Source organism: Poecilia latipinna, unplaced genomic scaffold (genome assembly GCF_001443285.1).
Source record: "Poecilia latipinna isolate Pla-1442-1.1 unplaced genomic scaffold, P_latipinna-1.0 Scaffold317, whole genome shotgun sequence".
NCBI classification, from domain to species: Eukaryota; Metazoa; Chordata; class Actinopteri; order Cyprinodontiformes; family Poeciliidae; genus Poecilia; species Poecilia latipinna.
Window position 1 is genome coordinate 182621 of NW_015112933.1, and position 19234 is coordinate 201854.

Here is a 19234-nt window from a genome sequence, read left to right on the forward strand (position 1 = left end):
AGAGTCACCATGGTCAGGAATGCCATAGTCAGAGACACCATGGTTAGAGACACCATGGTTAGAGACACCGTGGTTACAGATACCATGGTCAGAGACCCCATGGTTAGAGACCCCATGGTCAGAGACACCATGGTTAGAGACCCCATGTTTAGAGACACCGTAGTCAGAGACACCATAGTCAGAGACACCATGGTTAGAGACACCATGGTCAGAGACACCATGGTTACAGATACCGTAGTCAGAGACACCATGGACAGAGACACCATGGTTACAGATACCATGGTTACAGATACCACTTTCAGAGTCACCATGGTCAGGAATGCCATAGTCAGAGACACCATGGTTAGAGACACCATGGTTAGAGACACCATGGTTACAGATACCATGGTCAGAGACACCATGGTTACAGATACCATGGTCAGAGACACCATGATCAGAGACACCATGATCAGGAACGTCATAGTCAGAGACACCATGGGTAGAGACACCGTGGTCAGAGGCACCGTGGTCAGAGACACCATGGTTTAGAGACACCATGGTCAGAGACACCATGGTTAGAGACACCATGGTCAGAGACACCATGGTCAGAGACACCATGATCAGAGACACCATGGTCAGAGACACCATGGTTAGAGACACCATGGTCAGAGACACCATGGTTAGAGACACCGTGGTTAACCAGTGGAGCAAACACAGATCCAAACCCATCATTTTGCCTATCCATTCATAAAACCTTCCAACCATAAATCAATCCATCCATCCATCCATCCATCCATCCATCCATCCATCCATCCATACATACATCCGTCCATACATACATTAAACCTGACCTTTATTATAGTATCTAGCCAATTAAAAATAAATATTTCTGCTTTTACATGAACTGATATAAACATGAAAAAGGTGCAGTAATCCTGACTGTTGTCAGTTCTTTTCTTAAAATATGCACAACAGTCAAGACAAACCAGTCTGAATACTGGGATAAACCAGAACGTAAGCAGTGCTTAGCAATGTGGAATATGTACTTCAGTGCCATCAGGCTATGTCATTTGATGAGAAAATCTGTTGAGCTTATATGGACCAGTTTGAAAAGGGTTTAACAGTAAAGGTCACGGGATCTTCTCAATGGCATCCAGAATAATCCTTACTGAAGTTGCTACGTAGAAATCATTTAAGCTGGAATGACTTACAGAGGCAGAGAGAAACAATGGTGTAGCTCTGCAGCCACTCAGGTGAATAAAAAAGCTGCATGTAGTCAGGAAAGAAGGACATCCACAAAACAACAAACACATCACTTTGTATGAGAATTTCTCATTTTGCATTTAGATTTTTGGTTGAATTTCTGAATCAAGTCCACTGATTTGATGGTTTGACTGCTGTGTGCTTTATTGTCATAATCAGGGATGCTTCCAGAACCATTTCAATGGGTCATCCAGTCATAGTGTCCAACACAAAACTAAGACAAAACAACAGGATGTTGATTTGTATGTTGTAAATTACATCTGTAAAAAAAAAGAAAATCTTAATCCTCACTTGGACTTCATAAAATAAACCTGATAGGTCGTAAGTCGATGTTTTCAACATAAATCAGTTGATTTGATATGTTAGAATATGCTTTTTCAGGCGTAGAGAAATCTAGTGCGCATTCTTTTAAAAAATACATCTTCAGATTTATGACTTTAACTATTTAATATGTCACCTTGGTATTACTGATGGGTAGAGCCAGGAGTGAAGGCAGAAAATCAAAACCAGGCACCAAGACAAAACCTAAAGCATTTAAATAAAAAAATAAAAAAATAAAGCTGCATTATCAATAAATATATAGACTCCTCCTCTAAGAATGCATGCATAAAAAGATTATGCATATATTTATTTTCCTCTGTTCATAAAGGCTTGAATAAATTGTGTTCTTGTGTTTGTGAATTTAATACAGCAAAAACCAAAACTGCATCTTTGTACTGTTCACTCATAAATAGTGATCTTCTACTGTAAATTAAAAGCTAGTGGCTTTCCCTGTTTTCATAAGTACTATTGTTATTATTATTATTGTTAAAAGTACAACCCAGTTAACATACACCAGTTCATAGCCAGTAAGCTCCCAGGTTCAAAAAGCTTCAACCGCTAAGATAAAAAAAAAAACTGTTTCACTCTTACGTCCTCCCAACTTCTCTGCATCTATTTCTCTTTCTCTCCTCCTCCTGCATCCTTTTTTCTCCCTCCTTTTTCTTTTCCTCTTTCAGCATTTATCCAACCCTTCAGCTCGCCCCTCCATCATCTTTATTCCACTTTCCGTTTTTCTTGCACCTTGGTTTTTTAGTACATTTACTTTATTATCTTTTAAACTTTTAGATAAATGCAGTAACAAAGTGATTACCCAACTAGAACCTCATAAAAATACGTTGCATGATTTGCAATAGATTCATATTTATGCATCAACTTCAAACTTACTTAGATTAATACTGCATCTCATTCTGTTTTTTTTATCTATTAGTAATAATGCCGTTAAAGATTGTAATTTAAAAAACAATTCACTATATAAAACAATACGAATCAAATACATCCTAATTGCTGTAATTGATTGGCAGCTGCCTACACTGACCGTCTGTGTCAAAATGTTTCCAGATGTCGATGAACTGCGCCGCGGTGAGCTCGGCCAGGTGCAGGTGGGGCAGCTGCTCCGCCTGAGTTGCCATCTCTGCGGGTTCTCCCTCCTTTGGGTGGTCTGTGGTACTTAGAGGTAAACTTTTCCCGGTGCAGAGCTCCTCAGATCTGTGAGCTGCTCCTCCTCAGCCCGAGCTTTTTAACCACCCGCTGGCAGAGCGCGCTTCTCCTGCCCGCCACACGGGGGCGCAGCAGCCAAGACGGCGAGGAAGAGGACAGGAGGCGGCAAAATGCGCTCCTATTGCGTTTTTTATTTTTTTTATTTCAACCTATCATGGTGCTCCTTTTAAAAGAAAATTAGATTAAGCATTTTAATGCAGAGGGTCTAAAAGGATCAACACTGACATCCCTCGTCTCTCTGCACTGGGATGAATCTGAAACTTAAAATTAATGAAATTTTATGACTCTGGAATATTCCTGCAAGTTATGTTTGAAATACTTAACTACGACATTAAGGCTATTGTAAAGAGAAAACAAAAAGAGTATATTTGCGAGGAAAAAAACTTTCAATAAATTTTTGACTCAGCAATTTACAAGTCTTTGCGAAAGATTAAGTTAAAATGTCTGACTTTGTTTTCTAACTAATTTTCTACTTTTTGAAATCAGAAACTTCCTCGTTATTTCTAGAAAATTCCTGAGCTTAATCTCAAAATTTCTGTTTTTTGTTTGTTTGTTATATATATATATATATATATATATATATATATATATATATATATATATATATATATATATATATATATATATATATATATATATTTTACATGCTAATTTTAAACTCTAAATGAATGAAATATATAAATTGCACATCTCTTATTTTAGGGAACATCTGTAGGAGGAAAAGTTTTGAATAGAAAGTTTATTGATGTGCATGGCATGCTCCTGTTGGTGCTGCAAATCGTCATAAATCACTCCCGCTGAGTTGGAGTACATCTGAGATAAATAACCCTCCCTCCATTCTTTCATTGTGCTTTTATCTTCTTCCTCTCTCCGCTCTCAGTCTTATCTCAGCCTCAAACTACAGCCAAAAGCCAAGAGCTTCTGAATGGCCTCAAAATCAGCAAATCTTTTCTGGTCGTTTTTTCTGGAGGATTTTTTCCTTGTCTAATCTTTCCAGTTTCCAGAGCTGCTTCCCTCTCTGTTGTTCGGAGCGGACCAGGCGAAGATGGATGCTGCGAAGGAGGGAGGAGGCAATAAGACGGAGGAGATGATGCATGTCTGCAGAGCTTTGCATTGCTGATCAGAGAGGTGTGGAAAAAACTGGAGGAAAGAGTTCAAGACAGCAATTGGCCACGTAAAACACAAACAGTACAGCAATGCAGCCTGATTCACTTCCTGCCTACAGATTTCTTATGTTTTGGGGGAGTTTTGTCACACGTAATAGTTTCAGATAATTAAAGGTGCAGCATGTAGCTTTAATAAAAGTATATGTTTTTTACATATTTGTTATGACAGATTGTTGTGAAACAGAAGATCTGTGAAAAGATGAAACTCTTCCGTGCGCTGCTACTAATACCTGCACTACTCCTAACCAAAAACAATCAGAGCCAGGAGGAGGGTCTTAGTGCTGTCAATCAGTCTTATGTACTCGCTGCTAAATGCGCTAATGGCTCAGAAACAACTTACCATTCCAGAAAAACTGTCCATGTACAGACTAAGTAGCCTGGGTATTCACAACAGGCTAGCTTCAGCGTACCAGAGAGCAAAGTGGGAGGGTGGGATGTACAGCGCCACACAGAGTGGTGATTGACAGCGCTAAGACCCTCCTCCTGGCTCTGATTACTTGTTTCTAGTTAGCACTGGGAGTACTGGATGAAGGCAGAAGAGCTAGACTTTTTCACTGATGATCTGTCTCATACCCTATCATGACATAGTGACAGTTTCAACAAATATGTAAAAAAAAATATATATATATTATAAAAGTCACATACTGCCAATTTAAACACATTTTGAAGTCAGACAAAGATAAAATGTGATTAAATATCAAAAGCGGGTTAGGACAGCTTTGGATAAGCATGCTGTTTCGAATTGAAGGAGAAAAGTCATAAAAAGTAATGTGTGAATAAGTATTCCCCTGATAGCCATCCTTACTGCTGTGCTAAAGATAACTTACCTGCTTTGTAAGCAATTTTGCAAAGTATGTAACACTAAATAAGAATTTATCTTATTATATTTATAATATATAATAATATCTTTCAGGACTTTCTTGTAGAGTAGATTGTGGTTTGACAAAGTGAAGCTTTTGCTCCGACTTTCGCTCAGGTTCTCAGGATGGATGGATGATTTCTGAGCTGCTGATGACAAGAAGAGAAAGTCAAACCTCTTATTGAACCTGTCAGATGAACAACTGAACAACCTGAATGTGAGCATGAATATTTAACCTCTTAAGAAGTAATAAAAAAAAAAAAACAGACCAGTTCAAATATCAAGCCAGTCACAACCATATTTCCATATTATGAATTTCAATTCGGTCTGTTGTGTTAGCTTTGCATGTCAGACGCGCTTTTCATGTAGATTATAGATAATGGTGCAATCCAGCTAATGGTGTGTTAACAACTTCATGAAATTTAGATTAGTTAAAGTGGCATAATGCTCATACTCAACCAGCAGAGTGGAAATCAGGTGATGAAATGTTGCAGACGCCCAGGAGTTTAAGAAGCTTTTAGCTTGACTGAGATGTAATTCTGCTAATGTAGCAATAACGCAGCATTTTTGGTTTCTGTGTAGAATAATTCAGGGGTCAGGTGTGCAAATCCTGTTGGGTTTGCACATAAAAATAACAGATTAATGCTCAAAGTAATTAAATAACATCCTATGCATACTTAGCAATACAGATAAAAAGTGGTTTATGTTAGTGAGAGCAGGTAATGCATTTTAATAATTATAAGCATTTCTTGCATTGTCTGATATATATCTGTGTACATCCAGCTCAGAGCTTTTATGCAGGATCATTTCAAACCCATTCACTCTTTCAGAATGAACTGATGAACAGCAGTTTACATCATTCCAGACTTGATTATGTGCATAAAAATCTGGAGCAACTGGACAGGAAAATCTGTGCTGAAATGCTCTGAATTTAGTTTCTGCAGATTAATTTGATTAATCTGACCAACTGATTTATTACATTTGGACCAGATTAGATTCCTGCCAATAGTCAGTAACTAAGATGGCAGCTGATCATCAGGGTTCAAATCATCAACTTGGAAGCAGTGCATGTTTTTATGAGCATTTTTACATCTTATTTATGTTCAAATAACAAAAACACACAGAACTAGAGTTATTATTATTCACATAATCCTAACTAAACTCAGTCTACTGTAAGAGAAATCCAAGACGGGGAAGTTTCATGCATCTTTGTGAAGTTCATATAACAAGACACTGGTGTGTAAGAAAATGTGTGGGAAGTAACATATTTTATTCAACATGTATGTTCTCTAAATAACATGGACGCATTGAACACAGCTGTACAGCGGCTTTTTCTTGACGAAATCTGGCCTCTGGCATTCCAAAAAACCTCAGCTGCTGAATAAATATGAGCAACCGCAGCTAGCGAAAAGCAAAGACACAAAGCAACATTTTTAGCGCTTAGTTTAGTACCTGATGAGCCCCTCACTGAGGTTTGTGTTTACTATTTAACCTCCAGCAGGATAAAAAATCTGTGGCTAATTCTTCTCTCTGATCAAACAGAACTATGCAAAGCTTTCTGGCTCTTTAATTATACCCAACAGGGATTAAAAAGAACAGAGTTGTGAGCAGTGGAGAAGAATAAATGACAAGACAAACTGCTTAAAGTCGTCATTGATGAAGCTCGGTTCAGTAAATGACAGGAAACTGGGAGATGAGATCCAAACAGTTCAGTCTCAGAGAGGGAAAGAAATACTTTCAGATGGTGAAAGCTTTATTTCAAACCATTTGTTTGCAGTTTTCTGCAACCCAACCAAAGCAAACATGTGGAAGAAGGAGCACTGCTCTCTGAAACTAAATTATTGATCTTAGCACGCTAGTATCGATCATATTCGAAGAACATCCTTTAAGCAAACCTCCAACAAGCTTTTTTTGTTTTATCATGCTGCCAATCTGGATTATCAGTAGAAATATACTACGGGAACAATTCTTTATTCCAAACTCCTCTTCACTTGATGCAAAGCCGCTGCCTCTAAAACTGCATAATTACGCGCTCCAGAGAACAATAAAAACTTACTGTTGCTAAGAATGAATGTCACAGTGGGATTATCTGGGTGGAAGTGTGCTTGTGCATTAAACCAGGACCTCTGCCACATTTTTGCTCTTGTGTTAATGTGGCTGAGCAGCAGTCGGAGTGGGAGTGTACACTTTTTGTAAATTAGAGTGACACTGCGCCTCATTGCAATAATCATCTGTTTTCATCGGCTCCAGCCTGAGTGACTGCATCTTAATCACCAGAGATAAAAACTGCAGCAGCAGCCAAACAATGACAATTCTGTGCTGAAAACAGATAAGGCAGAATCCAGCTTGTGGACTGTTTGGCAGATTTTGCTGGGATTTTCTTCGGCACGACGCGACAGGAGATAAACACCTTGCAGTGACAATAAACTGCATCATCATTCCCTGCAAGCCGTGTGTGCAGACAACAAATACACGGCTCACCACCATCAAACAGTGGGACACAGGAGCTAAAATTACATAAAGCGCCTTGAACATACACACAACTCTAATAGCCTGTTTCCCATCATAAAATTGGGATTTGCTCCTTTTTTTGTTGAGCATTCAGGAGGAGAAAAGCATCTGCCTGGAGGCAAACGGGACAACATGATCTCCCCCAGTCCATGGGGAGCAATTAAGACCGCGGACTTGCTGAACTCACCTCTGCAAAAACAATCCCACCATGAGGAATAGAGTCACCTGAGAAAGAAAAATAAATCCTCGTGAGGAAGAATTGAATGCTGGAGCAGGGGGAGGCTGTATGCTTATACAGCAAAACAAGAACTTACAGGAATCCAACATAGAAGAAGAAGAATTCATCATCTGAAGGCGATGGCGCTGAGAGAATGACAGAAAGCAATTATTAAGAACGATTCTGTGCAACAATCTGCTCAATATGAAATCAAATTACAGAATATTACCGAATTAAAACCTTCAGCAACAATTGTTTTAAGATCACACATAGAGAAAAACTACCAGATGCCTTCAAAAGTATTAAGTTTGCAAAACTTGAGGATAATGTTCTGTTCACATTAAACGTTTTAGAGCAGAATTCATTGTGATGTTTAATAAAATTCATTATCAGATCAGAATTTGTTCATGCAATTTGAAACCTAAATGTGATCATTTACAAATCCTTTTGAACCTATATCCAATCAATACACTACAAAGATTAAATATTTAATGTTTAAACTGACAAACTTTATTGTAAGTTCCTAGCTTGACATCTCTAAGCCTACATGGCACAGAGTTTGTCTTATTTGATCGACAATCGCAACATATTTCCTCAACAACAAATTAATTTTCAAATATAAAATCCAGGAATGACACTAATAGTTTTTACCAGCTGATAACATAAGGTTTCTGTTTTGTTGTTCTGGATTGCAGAAAAAGTAAACTGTGGCTAAGGGTGGGTGGGTTTCCTTTTCTTCAACATAAGCGCAAGCTAAGGCAGTGTTAAGGGTTTATGTCACAGCCCATTCTGCACCCACCACCCTTCATCATCAATGATTCAGGGAGAAGAAATATGAATCTGTGCAGACAAACGTGGATCACACGCATGGAGGGAGAAAGTTCAACCCAAGGGGCCACGTCAATGTAATGAATCACAGAGAGTTGACAGGCCTCCGTATGAAAACTCATGGAGGCGCAACGCTGGCATAGATGGGTCTACTGTAACCCATGACCTTTACTTCACATTTTTTGCCCAGGTTATTTATCGAGTATTATTATTAGTAGTGTTATTTATCATGTATTAAGAACCAAACACAGATTCAATCAAGTATTAATTGAAGAGTTTACACATTTACAAAACTGAGAATTTGGATATTCTTCCTTTTCCGGAATCTTCTCCCTTACAAAATGTGTTATTGTTTATTTTCTTTATAACATTTACTACTGCTATATATTTCACAGACAGACTAAGATTAAGCCGTCATAGCTTTGCCGGGTTCTTTAGAGTCTGTCTTTTTTCTTGTTTTGCTTGTTGGCCTGCAGAAAAAAAAACAATACAATAAATGCAGAAGCTGTGAATGTTAATGCAAATAGTTTGTGTGTTTGTTTGTTTACGTTGTAAATTCTTATTTACATCCACAACTCCAGATGTTATCTGGCAGTTAAATCCTTTTCCAATTCGAAGGTTGATCTTTTTCCTGTCAGTTTTCAGAAGATGCATGTTTCGACTGAGAAAGGTTTGGAGAGAGTTTGCTGTCAGACAGCAGCTGTAGCAGGAGAGAGAGAGCAACTCCTTAGCATCATTGTGACAGAGAGCAGCTGTTCGTGATTGTTGTTTATTCAAACTCTGCTCCCTTATCTAGTCAAAGTTAAAATATAGCTGTCATCCTTAGCATTCATCCCTGGATAAAGAGCTGTCTGTTGTACATTTCACCATCAAATTTTATTTTATTTTAAATAAATGAATTCATAGTATATAATAGTATTAGACCATAGATCCTTTAGGTATTTTTAATCAGTCTGAAGAGTCTAACAGCAAAAGGGCCGACTCCTTAATCCCTGTTTGTTAGTTTAAAAGTTACGCAGCATCTGGGAAAGCATCTGCTTCAACATGACAGTGTCATCAGCAGACCAGCTACCATGAAACACTTGCAGTGAAGTGACAATACTATCTTTGAATGCTCTGTAAAATAGACAGGTGTGGCAAAATATAGACAGGCTGGATGCAGCTTTTCAGTTCTCAGACAACAGGATTTACACAAAATGTAGTCTGATATTAAACTTGTGGCTTCACAACTAAGAGTCACCATTACATTTTATTTTATATGAAGCAAAATGTATGAAATTCGACATGAAATCTAGCTATTTAGCTAGCTGGCTAGCTAGCTATCTGATTGATGCAATGCCGATGAGGATAAATAATTTTTAACACCATTTTTTTATCAAAAAGTGCAAAGAACACCATTTTATTCACAACTTTTATAATGTTTTATTATCTTAATTGTTTTTGTTTTTTGTTTTTGTTTTTTCAAACGCTACAGGGGTATGCATAATTTTGAACCGGTCAAATCTCGGAGCTGCTCCTTTAAGGAAACTACGACCACTTGTTTTCACGCATGCGCACTGTGAGTTTTAAGTCACGTGGGTGGTGTGTTCCGCTTCCTTACTGCACATCAACTGGGTGAGTGTGTGTTCTCTGATTTCAGGTTCTTTAAGCTGAAATTGACACACCGCAGACAGGTACAAACGCTTCTCTGAAGGAATAAAGTTTTAGACAAATACAAATCTTTTTGGGTTTTGAAAAGTCCGTCTGTGACACGCTTGGATGTCACACAATATAATTATGACATGTTTCATTATCCTCGCAGCTCGTACGGTTTTCCTCAGTCGCTTATGTACATTTTTCAGAACATAATTGAAAATCTCAAAACGACTTGTTTAATTTTTGTGCACAAAATTAAAGCAATTTTCTAATTTCTGTGAACAAATTACAAATGCCTTTGTACTTCCATGTAAGTTATGTACAATTATACTGACAACATGACGAATAAATTTGACAAACAGAATGAGAAGTACAATGAAACAAGTACTTCTCATTCTGAGCCACTGTCGTGTTTATCGACAAATATTTAATTTCCGGAGATGAATTGAGGATTTTGAGAAAGAAACTTTAGCAGGTAATTCATGCTGTTTTACTGTTTGTACTAATTGTTCAGAGAAATGCCCTTAGTGTCTTGCAAATGTCGAAAATGATTCGAGAAGAAAAAGAAGCGTGTGTAATTTTGAGCAAATAAGTAGTTTTGGTAATCGCAATTGACTTAATTAGTTTTGTTGTTTCTACATTAATATAAACTATTTACTTTGCATTATTTGAGGTCTGAAAGCGCTGCAACCTTTTTCTTATTTTGACCATTTCTCATTTTCTGCAAATAAATTCAAAATTTTTGCTTGGATTTTTGGAGACATGTTGTCAGCAGCTCATAGAATAAAAGAACAACAATGTTCATTTTATTCAAACATATACCTATAAAAAGTAAACTCTGAGAAATGTATCACTTTGCAGTGGTCTCTTATTTTTTTTTCCAGACTTGTGTATATATATTTGAAGTTTAAGATGTGGATTTTAATCCTAATAGTAATAACATTGTTTTGGCTCTACAGGTGTGGAGGATGAGCTCAAGCTATGGCACAAGAAGAAAGGTCCGACAGCAGCAGCTCTTCAGCAGCTTGGTGCCGTCTGATCCTGAAACGCAGGCAGAGATCCAGGATCTCTTTAACAAAGTTAAAACCTTTCTGAAGCCGGTGGGTGAGGAATGGCGCATCCCCGACCCTAGCGTTGCTCTCAAACACCCGGCAGAGGACCACCGACACCTACAGGAGCTGAAGGCGTCTCTGAATGCCGTGAAGAACCAGCTCAGTGACAAGAACATACAAGTGTGGCACCAACACACCAACTCCACCAACCGAGCCGGGAAGGTGATCGCCGCCGTTCGCTCGGCTGCCAACGCGGAGATCTGCACTCAGGCCTGGTGCAAGTTCTACGAGATCCTGGGGACCTTTGACCTTCTGCCAAAGGAGGCGCTTCAGAACGGGGAGCTGAACTCTGTCCATCTCTGTGAAGCTCCGGGAGCATTCATCACCGCTCTCAACCACTACATGAAAACGAACGAGTCCACCCGCTATTGTGACTGGGGCTGGGTTGCCAACACCCTCAACCCGTACCATGAAGCCAACGGTGGGAGCACAACCATTGCAGACGACCGGCTGATCGCAAACACGCTGCCGTGGTGGTTCTTCGGCTCCGACAACACGGGGAACATCATGCTCCAGAAGCACCTGCTGGATCTGCAAGTGTTTGTGTCCAACATGCGGCGGGTTGACGTGGTGACGGCCGACGGAAGCTTCGACTGTCAGGAGAACCCGGACGAGCAGGAGGCGCTGGTGGCGTCGCTGCATTACTGCGAGGCCGCTGCAGCGCTGCTTCTGCTGAGCCCCGGTGGCTCCTTCGTCCTGAAGATGTTCACGCTGTATGAACACTCCTCCGTCTGCTTGCTCTACCTGCTGAACTGCTGCTTCCGCTCCGTCAGCGTCTTCAAACCCGCCACCAGCAAAGCCGGGAACTCTGAGGTTTACGTCGTGTGTTTGAACTATGAGAGCAAGGAGGAGGTGAGGCCTCTGCTCTCCAAACTGATCCGAAATTATGGCCCAAGTCTGGCTGACAGAGAGGCGCTATTCCCCAGCACGGTCATCCCAGAGACGTTTCTGAAGCAGCATGAGGAGTTGTGCTCCTACTTCCACACCCTGCAGGTGGAGACCATCGGTGAAAACCTGCGGCTGTTTGAAGGGATGAGCACAGAGAGGAGGCAGCGGCTTGACCACATCAGAGACTGTGTTGTGCATGAATACTTGCAGCGCTTCCAGGTACTTCCATATGGCTCTCTAAAACAACCTAATCGCTTAAACTTGTTGCCAAAAAAATGTGTGGGTTTTTTTTTTTATTTTTTATTTATTAATTCATTTATTTTCTGCCGCCGTTTCAAAAACCTTCCTGTTGTTAAGTCACATTCCATTGGCACTTTTCTGTCACCTTCCAAACTAAGCTAAGTCCAACCCTTCAGCCCAGCCCTGATACCTAGCAACCCAAACTGAGCTCCAGCACATTTGGTCAGCAGGTTTTACTGTTGTATGCGCTGCACAATGGCTACTAGAAAAGACATGCGTTTTGTTGTTGTCTTACCACTTAGAAACCACTTGCTGCATTATTGTTGGTTGTGCAGGAGGCTCTACTTCTGCTTTTCAAAGATGTACAGTTGTGTCATTGAGTATCTTTCTGCAGTGTGTATAAAGTGTGAGTGTAAATGTTGGTTTGGCATGGCCAGCAGCAGAACTTTTGGATTTAGCAAGCAGTCATTTAAAACAGGGATTTACTATTTAAAAAACAGGCAAAAATAATCATTTATCTGACTTTTAACCAGCCTCTAGAGGTTTATATCCTACTAGTTAATCTTGTCACATCTGAATATTAATTGTGGTATTTCTGTGTGCAGGTGAGCTTTCTTCCCAGGAGCCGGTGGATTTCCAGGAACACAGTGAGTCCCGCCTGCTGCAGCATGTCGGCGGGTCGACCTCTGGGCCAGAAGAAGCAAACCGGCTCCTTCAACGAGCGCAAGGAGCTGCAGAACCTGAGCTGGAGGGAGCGAATTGGGCGGAGCTGCCAGGCTGCACTGATACAGAGTCACTGCACTGAGGACAGAGGGTTGGGCTGCGTGTTAGAAGGACCCCGCTCCAGCTGCTTTGTAGATTCATGGTATGTTGTAACTGGAGCTGCGCTGCCTGCAGTCAGGAACTCTCCATTCTGTGACTTGGCGCTGTTGAACCACCTGAATGAAGCCCTGCAGGATGCAGCGGTGGACTGGACTCTAGTGACCCCCTGCTGCTCCTGCAGTGTGGCTTGCACTGCCTCCATTTTGTCTGAAGCTAAAGGTCTTGAGGGGAGCAAAGAGAAGAGGCGGTGTCTGGTGTTCGACAACCGTGCAGCGTGGGCTGCTGCTGAGAGCCAAGTAAACGATTTAGTTTTGACTTTCAGTGAAGAGCCTTCGTTTCCTCAAAGAGGCCGCATCCTGCTGCATGACGGCGAGCCTCTGTACCAGCAACAGCTGCTGGGATGTATCCTGCTTGCCCTCCAAAACCTGAGCGCCGGGGATGCCCTGCTGCTGCGGGTGTTTTCCGCCCTGACTCGAGTCACCGCCGCCGCCGTGTTCTGCCTGCACGCCTGTTTCCGCTCCATCTCCTTCAGGTGTCCACCCCCGTCCGGCGGAGTCGGGGCCTTGCTGACGTGCATCGGCTTCTGCCCCGAAGCGGCCGTTCCGATGCTCCCGGTTCTCAGTGACGTGCAGAGCTGCATCCAGCAGCTGATTGGAGGAGGAGGAGACATGGGGGACAACCGAACACACGCAGGTGACAGACAGGTACTGCAGTTTGTTCCCATGGAGGAGCTGCTGAAAGGAGGACTAACTGAGTTCCTCTGGACCATGAACTCTGAAATCACCCAGCAGAAGCTGCACCTCCTGTTGCAGGAGGCAGCTTGCTGAGTCCAAGGCTGCAGCGGATTATCACTCCAGAACAATATGACATGTCCGTTTTTATTTTTCTAACACCAACAAACAGAAAAACAAAACTAAAGGTGCAGTCCAGTGGGGAAAAGTACATTTTACTTCTTGAATTTAATTATATAAATCAAAATTATGTACAGAACACTGCAAATACACAAAATCGTACCAAGTTTGAGATATACTACCAAACAATCATGATGTCAATATTGACCTGAATAATTGTGATTGTTATTATTACTTTAACATTCAGCTTGCCTTTCATAGTGCTGAAACTGAATTCCGCAACCAAATTTTTAAACTATCAATCTTTAAAGTTGAATCTTTCCCCATTTTGAATAAACGGTGAACACATTTATAATCTCTAATAATTTTCTTTTCAAAGCAGAAAAGATGCAGCTGATGATATTATGTTGCACCCGTTGAGCTAATTTGTGAAACTGTTAAGTACAAAGATTCACCTTTATTTGATTAAGATTCATAAGAGCTGAAACAATTTGATGAAACATGATAAATGACCATCTGTGATTGATTTGAGGTTATCTGATCAGGTCGGTGCTCCTGATGTTTGAGCGTCCAACGTGTCATATTAATTTAACCATGTAAATTTCTTTTACTCCTTGTCATATGTGAAGCTGCAGGCGAGAACTAAAACCTGCAAAGCTTGAAAATGCAGATTATTCTCAGAAGATGATCAGCAGAACTGATCTGTGATTAAAGGGAGCTGAATAATAATCAGTTATAAAATCCTCTGCACCAAACAAAGGCTCTGTGTTTCCCCCTGAAGTGCCTGTTGTTTTTGTTATGATTTATTTTCTTCCCACGATGCTAAAGATCTTTTAGCTGTCATGGATGTTGATGCTAAATTCCTGTTAATGCTTTTAATTTCAGTTTTTTTATGCTTAGGGGAAGACAAAGTGCACTAATCTGTTTTATTTATCATGAAAGGCTTTGTTCTTATAGCGCTGAGTTTAGTTTATTCTGTTTTATAAGAGTCTGTATAACTTATTTTCTTAAGAAAAAATAAAAATGTGCACTGAAATAAACTACTGTTGAGGCTGATTAAATATTGTTTGTTTGCGATACAGGACTGTAATGAATATTTAATTCTTTTGCCTCCGAATATTCAAAACATTGACTATTAATCACCCTTAAAGAAGGAAAAACTCATATTTTTACTACTGATCCCAAAAAAAAATTTCAATTCATTCATGCAGCTCCATCATATAGGGCAAATATTAAATCTGCATTGCAGATTATCTGTATTAACATGAGAATGAATGGTGTCAATGCAGGTTTTCTGGTCTGGAGATCTGTTGGATTTTTATTAAAACTGCACAATTTTAGAAAACATGACATTGTAATCTTATATAACGACACTGATTGTGAGTAATTCACATTTTTCTTTCTACTTTTTCTTTCAACGACAACACATCTTTCTGATTAAGCTCTACTTGTGGATGTAAAGGACCATAAATGTTCATCTAAACTGTCTATTTTACATCCAAATTACCATTTGTGCTGCATTGCAGTTGAGATATGGTACACATTGATGTCACAGTGACCTTAGTAAGGATTTGATCTGTTGTGCAGTTATGCAGGTTAAAAGTAGTATTAAAAATAAAATTTAATGAAACCAACATTTAAAATTATGATTTTAAATGCACTTATTGAAAATTCTCCTGGTATTGTTTGGTCTTGGATCTGGAGTCCGTGCAGACTAGTGTTAAAAACAATTAAGCAGACAAAAGTTAACGACAGTTTTCAATGTTTCCATTTATCAAGGTACAGTAGTTATCCAAACCGGTACGGCCCAGTGTAAATGAATCTCATCCCTCCTCAGTTTTGATTAATCACATTTTTTGGTTGAAAGTGTCATGCCACACCAATGACTGAATACTGGTTGTTCTGTAATATCAGGAAATCACTTCACTAAAACCTTTCTGACAACATGAAGTAGGCTATAAGATCTCAAAAACAACATACCCTGCCCCGTCTAAAAAAGAAAAATAATTATGAAGTTATTTCTAAAGCTTTGGGAGTTTCATGTCTACCAAAATTACTCCAAGATTCATTCAGGCTCGTGATTGGACCAGGAGGATCTGGGCAGAAATGCTTCGGACGGGAAGGGTTTATGGTCCCAAGACTAATGGAGTAAAACATATTTTCCACTTCGAATTTTCACCGTGTTGCCGCATCAGACTCCAAATGTAACATTTCTGTTAACAATTTTTTTTTAACAAAATAAAAACAGATATATTTTGTGAACATTTTGTATTTTTCATAAAAGTATTTTTGTTTTTCCTTCCGTCTTCATCTGAGACACCATTGAGTGTTACGCTAACCCCTGACAGCTTTTGCAGTGGATGGGGTTAATTTCCTTGGTCTGCAGCCATATTTGAATATGTGAGTTAAAAGACAAACAACCCCTGATCTGAGTGTTTCTATTGAGCTCTGCAGCAGATACAGACAACTGTTAAATCTGTGGATTAAGTGATCAGATGGTGATCTTGTGAACTTTGCATGAACTCAGATTTTATTTTTTAGGTCAAATAAACTAAACAACAGAATTACTCGCATTCAAACACTTCTTAAAGATATGAATCAAATACAGACTAAATGGTTGATATTGTACATGAGAGCTGATATTCAGGCTTGCTCTAAATTAATTTCCAAATTGTTTAAGCAGCATTCAGATGGAAACCTCACTGTCAGGATCAGCTTGATCTCTTTCAGCTTTGAGCAAAAGCAGAAAGAAAACACTTTCCTGGAAGAACCCAGAAACAGAAAACAAGTCAAACTTTTTTTTCTAAACACTATAAAATATCAGCTCACAATCTAACTCAGTTTATTGTGTTCAGCTGAGCTGCTGTAGCATACTGTTTAAATCACTATGGATGGAATAGAACAGAGTTATAAAGGTCATATGTGACATTAAAAAATGAAATGTGTCCTGCAAATAAGAAGTCGGCCACATATATTCATTTTGGGAAAGGGCATCCCGGCCCTAATTTCCCTCCAGTATCCAGTTTACTTTGCCTCCTTTGACTCAGCCTGTGACGCTATCCTTTAAAATGACTGTAAATCTAGAAACAAATACAGTAAACTTCTCTAAAACTAGTTATTTCCAACTTTTGTTCAACCTAACCCCAGCTAGCAGCATAATTTAGACAAAGTAAAAATGTGAATCCCACTGTGCTGCAAAGATCGATGTTATTAAAACCTGAACCTACTATAAACACTTCAGTTTTAGCTAAAAGTTGGTCAAATGAGATGAGTATGAGGATGCACTGTTGCCACGTTCCCAAACATTTATTTAAGTGATAGACTAAAGTCTTGGCCACTCTAACAAATATAATTTGCAAAAAATAAGAGATTTCAAGCTGCCTTGAAAGAAAAATAATTATGAAGTCATTTCTAAAGCTTTGGGAGTTTCATGTCTACCAAAATTACTCCAAGATTCATTCAGGCTCGTGATTTGACCAGGAGGATCTGGGCAGAAATGCTTCGGACGGGAAGGGTTCATCTTCAGACTGGTGAGAAAATCTTACTTGTGCACACCACTATCACTTTCAGAGCTAAACACAGCACAAAGCAGCTGCTTTCATGATTTTTTTTCATATCAGATTTACGTTTACATTCATGAAATATAAAAACTTGCATGACTGGAACAAATTTCTTATTTTGGAGGATCTTTAGGTCAGCACTCCTAGCACTTCCTAGTCAAAGTTCAGACTTTAATCTGTCATAGGACTTGAAAAATCACAAACAGCCTCTGCACAATCTGAGCCTGTTGAGCTATTGTCCAAAAAATGGGCTAAATTTGCAGCGTGACAGACGTTTTTTGTCTTAGTACTGCTGTAAAAAAATGGTGCAACAAACTCCAGCCAGCAAGTTCAAAGATTTTCAGCTGGAGCTGATGAAGCACATGATCACATCGCTGACTTTGGCCTCCTGTACCTAAGAACTGAATCGATTCTGTCTCAGAGGTCAAAAATCTAAAGTCACCAGTTCAATAGAGGATGGGAAGCTGGATGAGCTGCATGGACGGCTTATATACATCAACTGGATGTACAGAAAACAAAGTCACACAGAAGCATCTGGAGCTGCAGATTCTCTCTATTCCTAATTCAACTAATTGATTTGGTTTTTGAATACCATCAATTTTCACTCTGGTGTCCCACTAAGGCTCTTATCAGAACCAATTTAATGTTAAAAAGGCTGCAGCCACAAAATGCTAATTACTAATCACCACTGCAGCAAGACTATTTAAAAGTCTGTGCAACCAGTAACCTTTCTCTAATGAGGACTTGAAATTATTTTTCAGTAACTGAAAAAATCTGATCTGATTATGCAGCAAATAATTTAGGATTCCAGCTTGTTAGAGGTTTCAGTCTGTCAGTTTTATCCAGCAATGCAAAACGCCAGGATGATCTTTATGAAATTATGACATTTCATTTAAGAACAACTCTGTGGCCTCTCAGTTAGCAGCAATATTTTTGACACATTCAGACTCCTGGATGGTTTTCAGTTTAAATATACTCATTATGAGGATAGTTTGTATTCTATAATGCTTCAATAATTTTCAATTTAGATTGATGGGTTGAATAGAGTTAGCATAACAGCACTATAGCATTGTGTACAGTTAAGCTAAGCTAAGCTAAACAGGCTAATTGTGTGACCTGAAAACTTATCTGTGCCTTAAGTCAATGTAACAAACTCCATAGTTGTGGCATGATAAATAGTTTTATTAAAGCTTTGGCCTACTAAAACATTAAGTTGTTAATTGTAATAATTTAGACGAAATTGTAATTTGAGTCTACAGTTTGTGCCCCAGCGTGGACCCGCTAAGAAAAAAAAAATCTAGAAAGTTCGCATCGCGCTCCCTCCCCCTTTAGAATGTGACGTTTAACGTGACTTACTAAATCCGTGTGTCTGTTGTCACCCATCGCCTCTCCCTTTCACTCGCTCGCGGCTCTCCAAGACATGCGCAGTGGTTTTCTCTGAGCGGAAGAAGATGTCTATCTAACCGTCAATTCAGCTACATAAATCATCAGATATGGCGACATGTAAAATCAGCAGCGCTTCGTCCAACTTTTAGCGTCACTTGGAAAGGAAGCTTAAAGAAAGGTAAGCTATTCGGACATGATGTTAGCAAAGCTAGCTATACAGAGACGTTGCATCTGCCATAAAAAAAGTTGTCACTCATGCGCTGAATTATTGTGTGGAGGTGTTGACTGATATGTCGCATTTACGGGACAACGCTGACCAAAGTCTGCAATATAGCGATATGACATTCACGGACGATCCGATTCTTCTGGACGGATTTT

At 39.5% G+C, this 19234-nt stretch overlaps 2 protein-coding genes across 4 annotated transcripts in view; one reads left to right on the forward strand and one right to left on the reverse strand.

Annotated features, from left to right (window-relative positions):
- The window catches only part of LOC106948993 (calretinin), a 25553-nt gene extending 22737 nt beyond the window's left edge, over nt 1-2816 (reverse strand). Inside the window, exon 1 of the mRNA XM_015034930.1 lies at nt 2600-2816. Coding sequence (XP_014890416.1) covers nt 2600-2693 — 94 coding nt within the window. The 5' untranslated portion in view covers nt 2694-2816. The remainder of the gene's footprint in view (nt 1-2599) is intronic.
- Nucleotides 2817-9913: 7097 nt separating this feature from the next.
- On the forward strand, nt 9914-15256 carry cmtr2 (cap methyltransferase 2). Of its 3 annotated transcripts, XM_015034933.1 has the most exons (4): nt 9914-9976; nt 10957-11961; nt 12103-12216; nt 12843-15256. In XM_015034933.1, the coding sequence occupies exons 2-4, from the start codon at nt 10966-10968 to the stop codon at nt 13884-13886; spliced, it is 2154 nt and encodes a 717-aa protein (XP_014890419.1). In that variant the 5' UTR covers nt 9914-9976; nt 10957-10965; the 3' UTR covers nt 13887-15256. The 3 variants fall into 3 exon arrangements, with proteins under 3 accessions (XP_014890419.1, XP_014890417.1, XP_014890418.1); XM_015034931.1 differs by having other exon boundaries at nt 10957-12216; XM_015034932.1 differs by lacking the exon at nt 9914-9976 and adding an exon at nt 9994-10035 and having other exon boundaries at nt 10957-12216.
- The last annotated feature ends 3978 nt before the right edge of the window (nt 15257-19234 follow it).